The 14,822-nt window shown below is 47.9% G+C and overlaps 3 protein-coding genes across 5 annotated transcripts; 1 reads left to right on the top strand and 2 right to left on the bottom strand.

Annotated features, from left to right (window-relative positions):
* The first annotated feature begins 274 nt into the window (after positions 1-274).
* Positions 275-9,845, top strand: LOC147163375 (beta-1,4-galactosyltransferase 3-like). Of its 3 annotated transcripts, none has more exons than XM_086092768.1 (8): positions 277-491; positions 7,082-7,257; positions 7,625-7,786; positions 7,861-8,099; positions 8,183-8,373; positions 8,759-8,881; positions 9,247-9,351; positions 9,419-9,845. In XM_086092768.1, the coding sequence occupies exons 3-8, from the start codon at positions 7,639-7,641 to the stop codon at positions 9,591-9,593; spliced, it is 981 nt and encodes a 326-aa protein (XP_085948894.1). In that variant the 5' UTR covers positions 277-491; positions 7,082-7,257; positions 7,625-7,638; the 3' UTR covers positions 9,594-9,845. The 3 variants fall into 3 exon arrangements, with proteins under 3 accessions (XP_085948895.1, XP_085948894.1, XP_085948893.1); XM_086092767.1 differs by having other exon boundaries at positions 278-491; positions 7,621-7,786; XM_086092769.1 differs by lacking the exon at positions 8,759-8,881 and having other exon boundaries at positions 275-491; positions 7,621-7,786.
* Positions 703-5,930, bottom strand: znf365 (zinc finger protein 365). Its single transcript, XM_086092766.1, has 6 exons — positions 5,810-5,930; positions 4,178-4,633; positions 2,947-3,247; positions 2,635-2,770; positions 2,511-2,566; positions 703-2,418 (listed from the first exon to the last, which is right to left on the bottom strand). Exons 2-6 carry the CDS (start codon positions 4,578-4,580, stop codon positions 2,232-2,234), a joined length of 1,083 nt encoding a protein of 360 aa, XP_085948892.1. The 5' UTR covers positions 4,581-4,633; positions 5,810-5,930; the 3' UTR covers positions 703-2,231.
* On the bottom strand, positions 9,764-14,184 carry sult6b1 (sulfotransferase family, cytosolic, 6b, member 1). Its single transcript, XM_086092770.1, has 8 exons — positions 14,136-14,184; positions 13,706-14,035; positions 12,361-12,473; positions 12,091-12,180; positions 11,893-12,019; positions 11,706-11,800; positions 11,005-11,161; positions 9,764-10,351 (listed from the first exon to the last, which is right to left on the bottom strand). The coding sequence occupies exons 2-8, from the start codon at positions 13,932-13,934 to the stop codon at positions 10,197-10,199; spliced, it is 966 nt and encodes a 321-aa protein (XP_085948896.1). The 5' UTR covers positions 13,935-14,035; positions 14,136-14,184; the 3' UTR covers positions 9,764-10,196.
* Between the last annotated feature and the right edge of the window lie 638 nt (positions 14,185-14,822).

Below are 14,822 nucleotides of genomic sequence, written 5' to 3'. Positions count from 1 at the left end.
GGACTTTGGGAACCTTTACAGTAGTTTGATTTATGAGGGTTAATTTGAGTTCAAAATGTGAGGAAACTTCATTTGACGATTACAATCTGCCTGGTTTGGATGTTCGTCGCAGGCAAAAGCAATACAACACAGCGCGCAGTTTGTTTTCACCGTGTAAAGGAAGCGTTTCCATTGCGGAAATGCCATAAATGCCCGGATGTTCGGGAATTTGGCGCGTGAGACAAAACGAGCCAATCAAGAGTGTCGAGACAGGAAGCATGACCAATCAGTTGCAGCCGCTCGCGGAAATTACGGAAGCTGGTGGGGAGACGCGAGCGCTTGATGGCGTGAAGGAAACCGTTCCAGTCCAGTTCCTTGGCTGGATTAGTTGACTCCGGTTAGCAACTAAATCGCATAAGAAGAAAGTGAAAAGCTGTCAAGGGACAGAAGGGCGATGTTTGAGGCGCAAATGGAAGCTGTTGCTGACGTGACTGCTGCCTTCGGGTCGTCAGGTAAGTTGAATTGGTTGTATATTTAAAAAAAAAAAAAAAGCCAATCAAAGTGGTAAAAGGTCATGTTTGCCCAAACACGTGACGTCATTATGAATATAACAAATTGAGGCCTCGAGGAGCGTTGCACACAATCTGGACTGCAAAAGTCAAATCAACAGAAAAACTTCTCAAGTTCTCAGAACGATCAATCGATTAAAAAAATACACAATAGTTGTCAATTTGATGATTTATTAGTTGACTCGAACCGTAGCAACCCTTTTATTTTGAGGCTAAATGGAATAAAACATGGGGTAAATATGAAACTACGATCCTCATTTGATTCAGGTGTGTTGGAGGAGGGAGACATGGAAAACAGGCTGAATAGGGGCTCTCGAGGGTCAGACTTGGAGACCCCTGATCGAAGTTATGGCACTGCATGAAAAAAAAAAAAGCAAACCTAGAATTCCACCAAAGCAATGCAATGTTCAGTGTCTTAAAGTGTTTCTCAAGGAAGTTTTTATTTTCACATAAGTGGAGTGCAGGAGGTGACCCAGTAGCATTTTCTATGACGTGGACGTGCTTTTTCCGGTGGAACTTCTTTGGATCTTCAATAGCAATTTCACAATTTGCCATTGAAGCGGTCATCAGTGCGCCCTCCAGTGGACAGAATTACTAACAACGGTTACTTTGATTGAGAAACGGAAACGTGTTCTGGCGTCACGGGCCGGTTCAGACCTCCCACCGGGCCAGTGTGCTAAATGTGGACAACGAATTCAACAAGGTGCAAGCAAGCACAAACGTGTCCACAAACAAAACTCCTTACATCCACACGCGTCAGAGATGACATCATCACGTCCCTTAATGATGTCATCAGACATTTTTGGAGGAACTCGAGAACCGCTTCCACAAAATCAATTCAACGTTTTCTTTGATGAATACAAAAATAAAGATGCTATCATTTGTCCTTGTTTGACTCTTGGCACAATGAGAAAAAGCGTCCGTCCTATTTACAAACGACACAAATGAAAACCTCGATGGGGTTTGTGTCTGGTAACAAATGAGCTCCTGCTAAAAATGAACCCATAAATACAAACACGATCAACGCCACTGACAGGCACAAACAGAACATTAGACGGCAAGTGTCACAAAGTTGCCATTTGAAGTTGTTTGGATTAAACGCACAACAAACCTGTGACGGCGCTTCATGAATATTCATGACGTTCTTCATGAATATTCATGACATTCTTCATGAATATTCATATTGCTTGTGTTCACAATGTTTGATCAGGACAATCACAGCAACAATATCACATTCATATTTAGAAATATCATTTTACATAGAAATGGAACATATTCTGTTTGATTCATCGTACATATGAAATTAATTATCAATTATTATTACAGTTTTGTATATTTACATGTATTCATCTAAATGCTTACTTGACTCATGTACGAGCAAACAAACATAATAGCAAAATAAATCAATCGTTTACAAGAAATGTAACAATTTTGTATTTCTAGTTAATAATGGTGAATTATAATTAGAATTGTTCTGTTATTGGATTTTACATCAATTTAAACGTGACCGTATATGCATGATTGATGTCATGTTTGACAAACTAAGTTTGAATTTTATTCTATATAATTTAATATATTGAATTGAGCAATGTAATCAAATACATTCCAAATTGTTGTCACATTTGAATAATGCAACAATTGACGTGACGTAGCGGCGATGAAGAGCGCCCCCTACGGACGGCGTCAGGCCTCGTATCCGGCCGAACGCCGCCGCTGGTTCCAGATGTCGTCTCGATGTTCGGGTCGGCAGAAGAGGCGGGACGAACGCGCCAGACGTTCGCGCTGTTCGGCCGACAGCCGCAGCGGCGGCGTGTGCGGCGAAGGGCTCGCGTTGCCGTGGAGACCGCACGACAGCTGACAGCCCGCTGACCTGGAGGAACAATCGCAAAACCTCACGTCGGGGACAAAACGATTATCGGCCGGTGTTGGCATTTTGACGCATCGTTGGATCGCCATGGTGACCTGCTCTTGGTGATCCTGCGAGGTTTGTCGCGATTGGTCGCCGGCGTCTGCCGCCGCTGAGGAGAGAAGACGCACGTGAGACCCGGAAGCCGGATGGGAAATGGCGGGACGCGCATTCGGGGACCTGGTAGTCCTCCAGGAGGGTCTCGGCCAGCGCGATGCGTCTCAGCAGGTTCTCGATGAACAGCTGGATTCGGACCTTGCCGCTGGTCTCCTGCCGCGCCGCCGTTTCCAGAAACTTCTGGATGCTCAGCACCTGCCTGCCAGCGCGAGGAGCACGTTAGTAAGATGTCTTGCGCTCCTTTTGTCCACAAATTGCTTCACAAAAATAGTCTTCATTTATTTGGTCCCCATGTTTCGTTAAATCAGTGATCAATAATCGGCATTTTTGGGATGGAATAATTGCAAAAAGATCTTTTTTTTCATTTTTCTTTACCTTTCGCGTCGCTCCAGCTCGTTTTCCGAGGCGTTGATCTGCTCCTTGAGGGCGGCGATCACCATGACGGCCACGTCCACCTGCCGGCTCAGCGACCGCTCCTTCTCCGCCACTTCCTGCCTCTCGCGGCACAAATGCTGCGAGTGGGCGCGCTCGCACAGCAGCCGCGTGTCGGCCTGCGCCAGCTCCGTCCTCACGCGAGCCAGCCGCCGCTGCAGGACGCCGCCGACGCCGGCCGGGCCTCCGGGCACCGGCGCCGAGGTCGGCCAGGCGCCAGCCGGGCCGCAAGAACAGCGGCGTCCTGCGAAAATGGCCAGGAGAGAGGGTCTTTGATGATCTCATGGCTAGTGCAACGGGGGGGGGGGGGGGGGGGTCTTTGATGATGCTGTGTGTGTGTTGTTGTTTTTTTGATGAAATGAAGATGGGTCTTTGATGTGTCATGGCCAGTGTACCGTAAAGCGCCTTTGATAATATGAGTAGTAGAAACCAGCTTTACTTTTTGTCACGTGTAGTAGAAAAAGGAGCGGCCAATAGCATGACAGGTGGAAAAGGGTCTTTGATGTGTCATGGATATTGGAAAATGTCTCTTTGATGATGCGCTGAGCAGTGCAAAACGGGGTCTTTGATGTTACGAGTACTTAGAAAGGGGTCTTTGAAACGGAAAAGGTTTATTTCAAGTAATGGGTCTTGGTTTGGAAAGGGGTCTTAGATCATACACGTAGTGGAGAAAAAAGGGGGTCTTTGATGGCATGTGGAGTGGAAAGGGGGTCTTTGATGTCAGGAGTTTCAGAAAATGGCGTCTTTGATCCCATGTTACATTTCTTGGGTAGTGCACAGGCGTCTTTGACATTGTGTGCAGGAGTAAGGGTTTTGGATGAGCTTGAGTATTTAGATGAGGGTCTTTGATACGTTATGGGTAGTGTAAAAGGCGTCTATGATAATGTTGTGGAAAAGGTGTCATTGATACTGTAAGTGGTGGGAAAGGGGTCTTTGATCATACGGTAAGTGCAAAACAACTTGTGGAAAAGGAGTCCTTGATGGAAAAAGGGCCTGTGATGTAGAGCAAAATAGGGTCCTTGATGTCATAACTATTTAGAAAAGGGTCTTTGAATTGCCATGACTACAGTAACGGAAAAGGTATTTGGAAAGGGGGGGGGGGGGGGGGTCTTGGATGTCACATGATCAGACAAAGCACAATACAAAGGTGGGAACGGGTCTTTGATGGCCTCACCGAGCAGCTCCGTGTTCCAGTCTGGGTCCACGTCGAGATCCGGGCCCAGATGGAAACCCCTGTGATGATCTGGCGGCGTGTCCGAGGTCCCGTCCTCCTCTCCGCCGCCATCTTTGGCGCCCTCGTGCTCGTCGTGGTCATCATGGCGCACCCGCGTGCCCACGCTCCGCGTCCTCCTCCTGGAGATGAGAAAGTGGGCGGAGTCCCTGCCGTCGCTGAGCGAGCGCCGCATGCCGCGCGCCGCCAGGAGGCCGCCGTCGTGCGGCGACACCGCCGGGAGCTTCCCGGTGATGCTGAAGCCGGCGTAGTCGGGCGGGTACTCGGCGTGGGCGTCCAGGCTGCAGAAGCACGGCGAGCGGTCGCCGGCGTGGAAAGAACCCCCGGAATGAAACTTTTGCTGCATGGCTGGCGGCTGCCGGACGATGGACAAGCGAGATGGACGCCTGCTTTCGGACCCTTGAGCAAACACAACGCCGCTTGTCATTTGCAGCGAAGCCGCGAGGAGTATCGGCAATTTTGAAGTGATTGCTTTTTGCGTTTTGTGTCCACAACAGAAAAAGAACGTTGAATGTCACATGATCTCATGAATTTCAGATTTGTTTATGAAAATGTTCACATTTGAAAGTGATGAGTAAAACGTCTCGCCCACATATATGACGACCGCGATCCGTCCCGTCTACTCTCACCACGTCATTTTTATTTTATTTTAAACGGCTACTGATGCGTTTATATTACACAAGAATGTTGGAATTTGTGCCTCGAGGCCAGACTTTTAATCGGCTTTGCTCTTGAAGTCGGATCTCCAACTCGGCATGGAAGAGGAATCTGAAAGTCGCAAGTCGCCGTGCAGTGCCTGCTTTATTATTCATAGATAAGAAAAATCATCTGAGCGTTTTCTGAAAAACAATGTAAGCAAATCCTATGCCTGTTGTAGGGACGGGCAGTTCCTGATTCTGTAATGTTAAGTCGCTGGTCTTATTGAAAAAAAGAATATACACAGACAGAAATAATAAATGACATTTGCTCTTACTGTAATCAAGCCAAATGTAACGTAATAAAAAACTACTACTTCTGTGATTTCAAATGTGAATTTCATGAAGCCTACATTTGACAGAATTGATTTGATGTACACATTTTGCTTGTACAGTACTTGAGTTCGTACACAGATGTATTTTTTATACATATACATTATTTTATAATACAGTATAAGCTTGCCCCCCCCCCCCATTCCAAATTGCACCCAATCTTGTGTCTTGAAATGCTCGCGTGTGATTTAATAAAATCGATGACACAATAGATAGCAGCCGGTTTATTTATCTATTTATTTAAATTCACCTGTTCGACTAATATTCCAAAGATTAGCAGCATAACACAACATAACATGACAAACAGACGAAGCCAGCGAAGGCGGCGGCAACCGCGTGAATTACGTGACGTCATTTAAAAAAATTAGAACAAATTTGGATTACGTCACGAAGCAACGCGCGCGTAACAGGTCAATCTCAGCTCATGAGCGGCTAACGCTGGCTGGCTAGCTAGCTAGCTTGCGCCGATCAATCGATAGATTAATGGATGACTTGTTCTGTAAAGAAAACAAACAAGAAACGATCAAACAGACGTGCACGCGCTTACCTACTGTGTGCGCGCGCACACTCGCAGACGGTAGGAGGCGCGCGCGTGCGAAGACGAACAGACGTGGACGCGCCGGAGTCCCGCCGCAGCCTGCGTGACGTCACTAAGGGCGACAATCGGTTGTAAAGTTAGCAGAGAGTACGCGGCATCACACTTCCGGTTTGCTTTAGCTTTCAAAGTAAAATCTTGCAACTCGCAGCCACTGAACCAAAAATAAATACATATTACACACATGCACATAAATAGCATTACAGTTTAGTTGGTGTAGTGTCGCGTTTGTTATTCCTTATACACAGTAAATATTGTGTATTGAGTACATTTGACTCTAAACTGAGTATTTGGTCCCACTTTGAACACATAATTTACACTTAGAAGAGAGTAAAATATTCAGTGTAAATTGTAATCAAAGTATTTTACTGCGTACGTGAGAATTGGTCTATTCTATGGCAAAAATCTGGTAAAGTTTCTTTACTCGGAATTTCTAAGTACATTTTAGAAGGACTTTTTTTTAGTACATTTTCCTAGTTTTTCTTTTCTTTTTTTTACGAAAAGTTACACAAGGGTTGAAGAACTGTTACGGAAAATAATTATTTAGCATGTATCAACATAACATGTTTATACTTTATTGTGGACACCTGCATTTTTAACGATGGGCCTCCCACTTCTTATACGCGAAGCAACAACGGATAAACTTGCTCGTCACGGACTGCTTCCGAATTGTGCGGATCAAACCCACAGCTGCCTGATTCCGGCAAGGATTCAAATAGCCACCTCGGCAAAAATGGACAATGTCAACTCGTCTTACTTGTGTTCGACCACGACTGGATGACATTTGTGTGGACTTCAAACGCTGCAATAGCGCACCCGTGTCACTTGGGGGCGTATGGCCGCTGCGGTAAAAAAAAAAAAAACGTTGAACCCTTTTCAACAATCCATTTGATTCAAAGTCACGTGCCTTAAGGGCTTCAACTGTACACGTAAGGCAAACAAAATTAGCCCATGTGCCCTTAAGAAAAATCAACTGAAAGCGAGACTTCAAACATGATTGTTTAGTTAGTCACACCCAAAAGTTCGCCAAACGGTTCCAACCACATGAAGAGCAACAATCGTGGCTGTCACGGCAGGCGGTCAAATGTCACAATTGTTTCACGAACCAGCAAACAGCAACAACAACAAAAACGTCACTGATTGATGCTCGGCCATCATGATTGCATTGAGCACAAACATGCTAACTGCATCGAAAGTAAACAATTGTAACATTTTTGGTTTCAGCATCAACGAGCAGTTGACGCCGACAAGTGCGATCGCCTCCGTCTCAACAGTGGAGCTTCTTCCTGCATGGCTCCGCCCACTCTGCACTTGGCAGCCGCCGTCATCATCGTCATCTTCATCATCATCTTCATCATCATCATTCCGATTGCCCGAGCACTTCGCTCACCTGACACTTGGTAAGTTGCAGCTCTTTTCAAAGTTTTCCGAACTAAGCGCGGGCACGAAAATGCTCTTGAGAGAAATGAGCAGTTTTTGAGAACTAATCATCTTTGAACAAAATGTGGCATTATGATCAAATTGTCATTACAATTTTTGGGGCTGTGATGTGTTTTAAAATGTTTAATTTTTGAGCAAAAGTACATTTAGTAAGCCATTCGAGTTGATTTGGGCTTTGCTGTTTAAACAGTGAGGATCAAGGGTGCGAGTGTGAGCGCCAGTATTGATGTTGTGACGGATGGTTTGACTTTTGGTGTTGACTTTTGGCGTCTGTCGTTGCGCACGCGCGAGCCTTCACTCGTGCGTCTCCTCCTCTTCGTCAGCCAGCATCGTTCGTTGTGATGAAATGCTCCCGGCGCCATCTGAAGTCCCTGCGCACTTTGACCTTGCTGGTGGGCTCGATGGCCGCGATGGTCTTCATCCTCCACTTGGCCGTCTTGGCGGCGCCCCCTCGGCCCGCCGGCTGCCACCTGGCGTCCCCGCTGCTGGGTGAGGAAGCCGATGGAGGAAGCGCGGCCTGACGCGCCGTCCTCGCTTGAACTTTGCTCTTTTCCCGGGCTCAGTTGGACCCAGGCCCGTCCGTTGCACCTCGCCACCTCCGTCTTTGGAGGAGATCAGCAAGGGGATGGCGTGGGTGTCGGCGGGCGGACACTACCGCCCGGCGGACTGCGAAGCCCGGCACCGCGTCGCCATCGTGGTTCCGTACCGGAAGCGGCCGACGCACCTCCGCGCTCTCCTGCAACACTTGCACCCGTTCCTGCGGAGGCAACAGATCCACTACGGGATCTACGTGGTGCAGCAGGTTCTCCTCAAGTCCAAACGTTGCCCCTGACTCGATGGTTGAAATGTGTTTGAGGAGTCCAAATGATTTGTGATGTGTTTGAGTGGGGCAACGGCACCTTCAACAAAGGCCGACTGCTGAACGCCGGCGTCCGCGAAGTCCTCCGAGACGACCGCTGGCGCTGCGTGGTCATCCACGACGTGGACCTGCTGGCCGAGGACGACCGCAACACGTACGCCTGCGACAGGTGCAATCCCACGCACCTGGCGGTGGCCATTGACAAGTTCCAGTACAGGTAGACGCGCGCCCGGTCGGAACCTTGCGCTTCCTTGCGCGCGCGAACCTGGTTTTTTTTCCCACAAGATGAGCGTCACTTCATTTCCGAGTCGAGACGGAGGAGGGACTCCGTCCATTCTGCTGATAATCTTAGATATCAAAATATTGAATTTGCATCTTCAACAAATCATGACCGGACATTTGGGAAACGTAACACTTAAAGATATTTTGGCAACAAAAGTGTGAACATGTTGACTTTAGAACACGTTCTTTTTTGCATTCTATTCATAATAATATATGAAAATGTCTTTCTGTGAGAAAACGGCAACCACAACCTTCTGCAAATGTGAACAATAATTGAGTTTCCGTTTGTGTGCGCATGTTTTCTCTCCAATCTGCCGTAGGCTGCCGTACTCGGCCTACTTGGGCGGCGTTGTCGCCGTGACTCCAGAGCAGTACCGCAAGATGAACGGCTTCTCCAACCAGTATTGGGGCTGGGGCAGAGAAGATGACGATTTGTGGAAAAGGTCCAAAAGTCCCCGAGATCGTGTGTGACTCGTCACTCGCGTCGTTATCTTCTCTTTCAACTTCCCGCTACGGCATGTTTACAATTGATCTTGGTTTTTTTTGCAAACGTCTCACAATTTGACGGCTTTGCCGCACAATTCAATTTGGAATCACGATTCGCGGTTGCCGATATCGGAGGGAGCGGATCGAACAATCGCATCCCAAACTGTTCAGTGGATTGAAATCCATTCAGTAACTTTTTTGCCAAGAAATGATCCAACTTCTTTCTGAAGAACTTTGCACGTGATGACGTGAAACTTATCATGTCATAACGAGATCCTCCATAACTTTTCTCTTGCGTGTGACTTTCTGTTTCTCCAATCAGAGTTGGTCTGTCTGGCATGAAGGTCGTGCGCCCCCCAGTGGCCATTGCGCGTTACAAAATGATCAAGCACGAAAGAGACCGCGGGAATGAAGAAAATCCGTACAAGTAAGCAGTCGCGAAGGACGCCGCTCGTTGGTTGACCTTTGACATTTGACCAATATGACTTTTGCAGCCACGAGCTCCTGAACAGGACCGAAGTGGCCTGGCACTCGGACGGCCTCAACTCTCTGACTTACGAACTGCTGTCCAAAGAGCGGGAACATCTCTACACTCACCTCATGATCAACGTGGGAGAGAAGCCCGCGCCGGGCGTGGCTTCCGGGCCAAGTGGCAGCACCGAACAATGATTTGAAATTCCGCAAACTGCCTACGTTGGGACCAGCGAACCCCATCTGGACCCCATTCTGGACCCCAGCACAGCAGATGGCACAAATGCATTTGGCCCATCCAGGTACTTTTTGCGCCGCGGTATACGTCCATACGGGCACGCGCGGGCCGTCCAAAACATCCAATGCGCTGGTTCTGAATTGTATTTTATTCAAATATACCAGGTGTGCATTGATCTGTGCTTAAAATAATAAAATGTCTTTTATTGAAAAGGCTGATTGTGTGTTTGGAGGTACAAAATGAAAGATGATATTCAGTCCAACATGGCTGACAAACTGAAACGCCACGAAACGCTCAATTGACAGCAACCGACACAAATGATACGACGCAAGGAATTGGAATTGCTGCCAAATGCTAGAAAGTCTAAAAGCATCTCATTAAAAGTTGATTATGCAGGACAGGCAAAAATAGGAAACAAAACGTTGTAAATGGAAGCCGAGCAACTTCTTGCGATTTGTGCAGAAAAGGAAGAAAAGGAGGAAAAGGAAGAAAAGGAGGAAAAGGAGGTCGACTTTGCCTGAAAGCCAAATTTGCTGATGGACGAAGCGAACTCCTGGTTCAATTCAATCCGATATTAGCGCAACGGCGTCCCCGTGGCAGTGGAGTTCGTAGTCCAGCAGGCGGCCCAGTCGGGTTCCGGCCAGACGTTGGCGGAACTCCCGATCCATGGTTCGGCTCTGCTCCTCAGTGAAATGGTTCCTCCAGTCGCCAACCTCACCTGAAACAACGGCACGCACGCTGCTTCGTCACGGCCCTTTTGCACATGCTAAGCTAGGCTAGTAGCGTGACAAGATCACGTGACGCTCGCCAAACTGCTGGGTCGGTCCTCGAGAGCCGCCATCCTGCCGGATTTCCACGTCTCCCGGGCTGGATCGTGGCTCTCGACCACCAAACTTGGCCACGCCTGTGCTGGGCGGGCGCTCAAAAAGAACCCGACTTTCTGGCTTGTTTTGTACCAAATGATGATCCCAATGACTCCACTTTAGTTTTTTTTTAACATTTGCAAAAAGACGCGATTCTACTTCCAGAAAAAGCTCCGAAATAAAACCGCCCATTTTGCCGTCTGTTACAGTGTGAATGCAAATATGGCTGCCACATCCTGGCACTTGAGCTCACAGGTCCCTCTGGTGTATTGCAACAACACCACGAGGCTCCCTCCAGTGGCTGGAATGGTAAAGACGGCTTGGGTGACATACAAGGACTCATTTCAAAACAAATACTGATAAGTAATTGCAATGAATTGATTGTCAAATGCAAATGAAGTCGTTGCCGTTATTGATCAACTCACGTGAAAAAAAAGGATCAATACGATGAGCTTGGCCTGCTAAGCTAGGCTAAGCTACTTTTTCTTTCCTGGACGCGTGTCGGCACCTTTCCTGAAGAAGATATTTCCCATCATGCCGCGCGACGTCTGCGAGCTCTCCTTCATGGCGGCGAAGGTGCTTGCGTCGGACACCAGCTGCACTTGAGCGTCGCTCAGCTCGGCGTCCACAAAGGACGAAATTTGACGGACGCCCTTGGCGAGGTCCTGCGTCATAAACATTAGGATGATTTTTCATATGCTCGCATTTAAAGGGGAAGTTGAGTCGGAAATGTTCTTGACAACGAGTCTGAACTCCGCATTCTGATTGAAGTAACCTGTTCGCATCCCTCCGACGGACGGGGCGGCCATTTTGCCACTTGCTGTGGACTGAAAATGACATCACAGTCGCTCACGCAACCACCAATAACGGCTCACCTGCTTGATCGTGTGACTTGGTCACAAAGTCGTCAAGCTCATTGGCCCTTCGGCACTGCGATGTCAATCTCAGTCGACGGCAACTGGCAAAATGGCCGCCGCCTCGGATGGCTACAAAGGAATGGCTTTGATCGCTTCGTTCATATCCATCAGAATGCCATGTTGAGACGTTCATAGATCATATTCATATTGTTGTCAAGAACATTTTCGACTTGACTTCCCTTTTAATGGCAGTTTGTCTTTGGTTCAGCTTGCTCCGCCCCCCCCATCCCTGTGGGCCAATCAGCTCTTTGCATAAAGATGTGATTGTCGTGTGGTGCAAGTAACGGTTTACTTGTTTGAGATGCTCGTAGGTGACGATCATCACGTTGGGGTCGTCCATCTTTTGCTCCCATGCCAACGCGTGGTCAAAGTACGACCCCCACGGAACTGCGACGGCAACAACGGGCTTTGTTGAGGCAGATAAACTCTGTGTGTGCGTGCGCGTGCGTGCGTGCGTGTGTGCGTGTGTGGCGGCTGACCCTCTCCGGACAGGAAGTTGCGATAGAAGGCGTCCCATGACCTTTGTGAGGGGAGCACGGGGTTGCTGTTGCAAAAGTGGTAGAAGGAGACGAGCGTGTCTTTGGGGTTTCTGAAGATGACCAACATCTGCAACACGACAAACACCGTGAGCCGACAAACGAGCCGAGCCGAGCGGTCGCTCAGCCGGCGGCGCTCACTTTGGTCTTGTTGGCGTAGAAGGAGGCGGGGATGTTGTCGGGGTGCATGTGAGTCCCCAACAATCTGGGAGAGCTCATTTCATCCATCACCTGAAGGGGGCGACGGGAAGTGACAGTCAATGGACGGGCTACGCTAGTTAGCACGCGTGACATGTTGCTAAAACAAAAAGTCAGGTTCGGCTTAGTTATCAAGATTTCATTTGAATTGAAGTGATTAGTTCACAATTGCTTTTACATTTCTGCAAATAGGTTTGAAGCGAAATTGAAAACCTGAGCGACGTCCGCTCCGAAGAACTCGATGAGCGGCGGCATTATGGTCTCGATCGTCCTTCCTGTGGCCTGCGTCAGGATCTTCTTCAGCAGGCCCACCATCCAGTTGAAACCTACACACACACCGGGAAATGGATTGGTCCATCCTTGAATGTGCGCGTGTGTCACATTCATTGTCAGCCACTGTGACAGCAACCCCACGTTGAGCTGGTTTGTTTGGTGACAGGTTGTCACGCAACAAGTGATCAAGTGTCACGCAACACACACACACACACATACACACACACACACAAGTGCATTTGCAGTAGAACCTCGCATGCTCGCCGTTCGGCACCTGCGGGTTCAGATTAAGATTCACTGATTGTCACAGCCACCGAAGTGGGGCAAAATTCATTTCCCGCATTTGAGCCATCCCCTGAGGGAGTGGTGAGCAGCAGCAGGAATCATTTGGTGACCTAACCACCCAATTCCAACCCGTAATGCTGAGTGTCAAGCAGGGCGGCAAATGGGTCCCATTTTTTTAGTCTTTAGTATGACGTGACAATTTGCACCGTGCGTGACAACCTGCCCTGCAAAAAATGTTCCCTGACTTGTTTGTTTGCTGTCACAGTGGCTGACATTGAACAAAACGCACACACAAACACGCGTGTGGGCTCTCCCTGTGTGTAAAGGTGAACGATTTCATTCATTCATAAATCAGAAAGAGATCACTCGTGCAAAAACAAACGGTGAATATTTGTGATCAATGAAGTTGGTTAGTTTGGTTAAATGCTCTGGCACTAGTGTCATGTTAGTAGTCCCAAAAGTTCCGGCTATTTACTTTTGGGGTGAAAATTCTGCATGTTTAATGTTTTGTTTTGGATTTTTGTTTTTTTCACAAATTGCTTTTCTGCACACGAGGAGTTCAACAACTGGCAAAATTCACAAGTGGCCCGTGAATGTGTGAATAAATGTTCTCGTGGAATTGAAACATTCGTCTTCATCACGCTGTTCACATTTTTGATCACTTGAGATCATCAAAGGATGAGAGACTGGAAGAGTCACAGAAAGGCAAGTCAGTGGCCGTCCTCGGAACAGAGAGAGAGAGTACAGCGGCGCCTTGAGATACGAGTGTCCCAACTCATACGTTTTTCCAGATATGAGAAGTGTAGCACTATTATTATTAAGAAGTACAATATCATCTATCACATGATTTGCATTTTATTCTGGTGTGAAAGAGGATTTGAGATTGTGTGGTCATGGGACGAATTCAACTCTTATCTCAAGGCATCAGTATAAATGGAAATTCGATTGAAATACATTTACGTATTGAATAAACGTGCGTGCGCGTGCGTGTGTTGCTCACCGCATTTGGGATAAGCCACCAGCAGGACGTCGTCCTTCCGGGCCGTCACGTCCTGGAGGGCGCTCAGGTTCTCCGGCGGGCACATGAGGAGCGGGTACAGGACGCCCCGGTGCCGGTGCAGCTTGTCCTCGTCCCTCGTGTCCCGGGCCCGCCGCAGCCTGGACGCCAGCCGAGCCGGCATCTCCGCCGGATTCGGGTTCGTGCCGGCCTCCGCCGACGATGACGACATCTTGCAATGCAAACGATTCGCACTCCAAAATCAAAACCAGTCGCTGACGGCTTCGCTGGAGGGACGCGCGCCGGGGACCGCCTCCACACGCACGCGCAAAACTGGAGGTTCAAAGTTCAGTCGAAAGGTTGACGTCATCACGCTCCATCTTTTGTGGAGTTTGTAGCCAAGTCAGCAACAACAACGTGCACTTTTTCTCACCTCGCTTCGTGTGCGTGCGTGCGTGCGTGTTGCGTTCAAGCTCATCTTCTCTCTCTCCTTCCTTCCCGTTTTGGGTGCCTGGAGGAGGCCCCTCCCCTCTCACAGCCAGGCCAAGGGGCCCCTCACATGTTGCTCAACACACATGCACGTCTCTTTCTCACACATGCACACACGCACACACTTGACCAGCGCACACACGTTAAGAAGAAAAAAAGCTACAAAAAGACACGTTGGCGTGTGTACGGAAAGCAAAAATGACCAAATGCTGTTTGAGTCAAGATGTTTGTCATCTGCAAGACACAAAAGCAGCACTGAACTATGAAATTCTTACTTTGCTAATCTACCTCCATTTATACAAAGAATACAAAAGAAGAGGAAAAAACAATGACAAAGAAAACTTCATTTGAATTTGTGAGTCGTGATAGTGAATTCATGTGAAGAGAAAAATGTGTATGAATGTGTAATACTGTATGTAGCCTGCTGTACGTAATGTGTGTATGGCAGGTATTAAACGTGTGAACGTTCAAGTGAGCAGATTACAAAAAATATATATTGCACATGTACTCCTGCAAAATGGTGAGAGATTGACGGTTTTCACAGCCAATCAGGAAAAAATGTTTACCAAAAACAAAAACACGACAATTGTATGGAGAGAAAAGTGCATGTTGGTTCATGTGTCACTTTACA

The sequence above is a fragment of the Leptonotus elevatus genome, chromosome 13, assembly GCF_054856555.1.
Source record: "Leptonotus elevatus isolate MCC_2025b chromosome 13, RoL_Lele_1.0, whole genome shotgun sequence".
In the NCBI taxonomy this organism is placed as follows: domain Eukaryota; kingdom Metazoa; phylum Chordata; class Actinopteri; order Syngnathiformes; family Syngnathidae; genus Leptonotus; species Leptonotus elevatus.
This window is presented reverse-complemented; position numbering and strand designations above follow the sequence as displayed.

Excerpts from the sequence above, each read along its gene's own strand:
- znf365 (XM_086092766.1), bottom strand. The coding sequence starts at position 4,580 with ATGCAGCAAAAGTTTCATTCCGGGGGTTCTTTCCACGCCGGCGACCGC. Across the intron at positions 2,567-2,634 it reads CCCTCCTGGAGGACTACCAG|CGGCGGCAGACGCCGGCGAC; the intron begins GTCCCCGAATGC and ends TTCTCTCCTCAG. Across the intron at positions 2,419-2,510 it reads CGCAGGATCACCAAGAGCAG|GTCAGCGGGCTGTCAGCTGT; the intron begins GTCACCATGGCG and ends TTGTTCCTCCAG.
- LOC147163375 (XM_086092768.1), top strand. The coding sequence starts at position 7,639 with ATGAAATGCTCCCGGCGCCATCTGAAGTCCCTGCGCACTTTGACCTTG. Across the intron at positions 8,882-9,246 it reads GATGACGATTTGTGGAAAAG|AGTTGGTCTGTCTGGCATGA; the intron begins GTCCAAAAGTCC and ends TTCTCCAATCAG. Across the intron at positions 9,352-9,418 it reads AATGAAGAAAATCCGTACAA|CCACGAGCTCCTGAACAGGA; the intron begins GTAAGCAGTCGC and ends TGACTTTTGCAG.
- sult6b1 (XM_086092770.1), bottom strand. The coding sequence starts at position 13,934 with ATGTCGTCATCGTCGGCGGAGGCCGGCACGAACCCGAATCCGGCGGAG. Across the intron at positions 12,181-12,360 it reads TCGGAGCGGACGTCGCTCAG|GTGATGGATGAAATGAGCTC; the intron begins GTTTTCAATTTC and ends CGCCCCCTTCAG. Across the intron at positions 10,352-11,004 it reads AAATATCTTCTTCAGGAAAG|GTGAGGTTGGCGACTGGAGG; the intron begins GTGCCGACACGC and ends CCGTTGTTTCAG.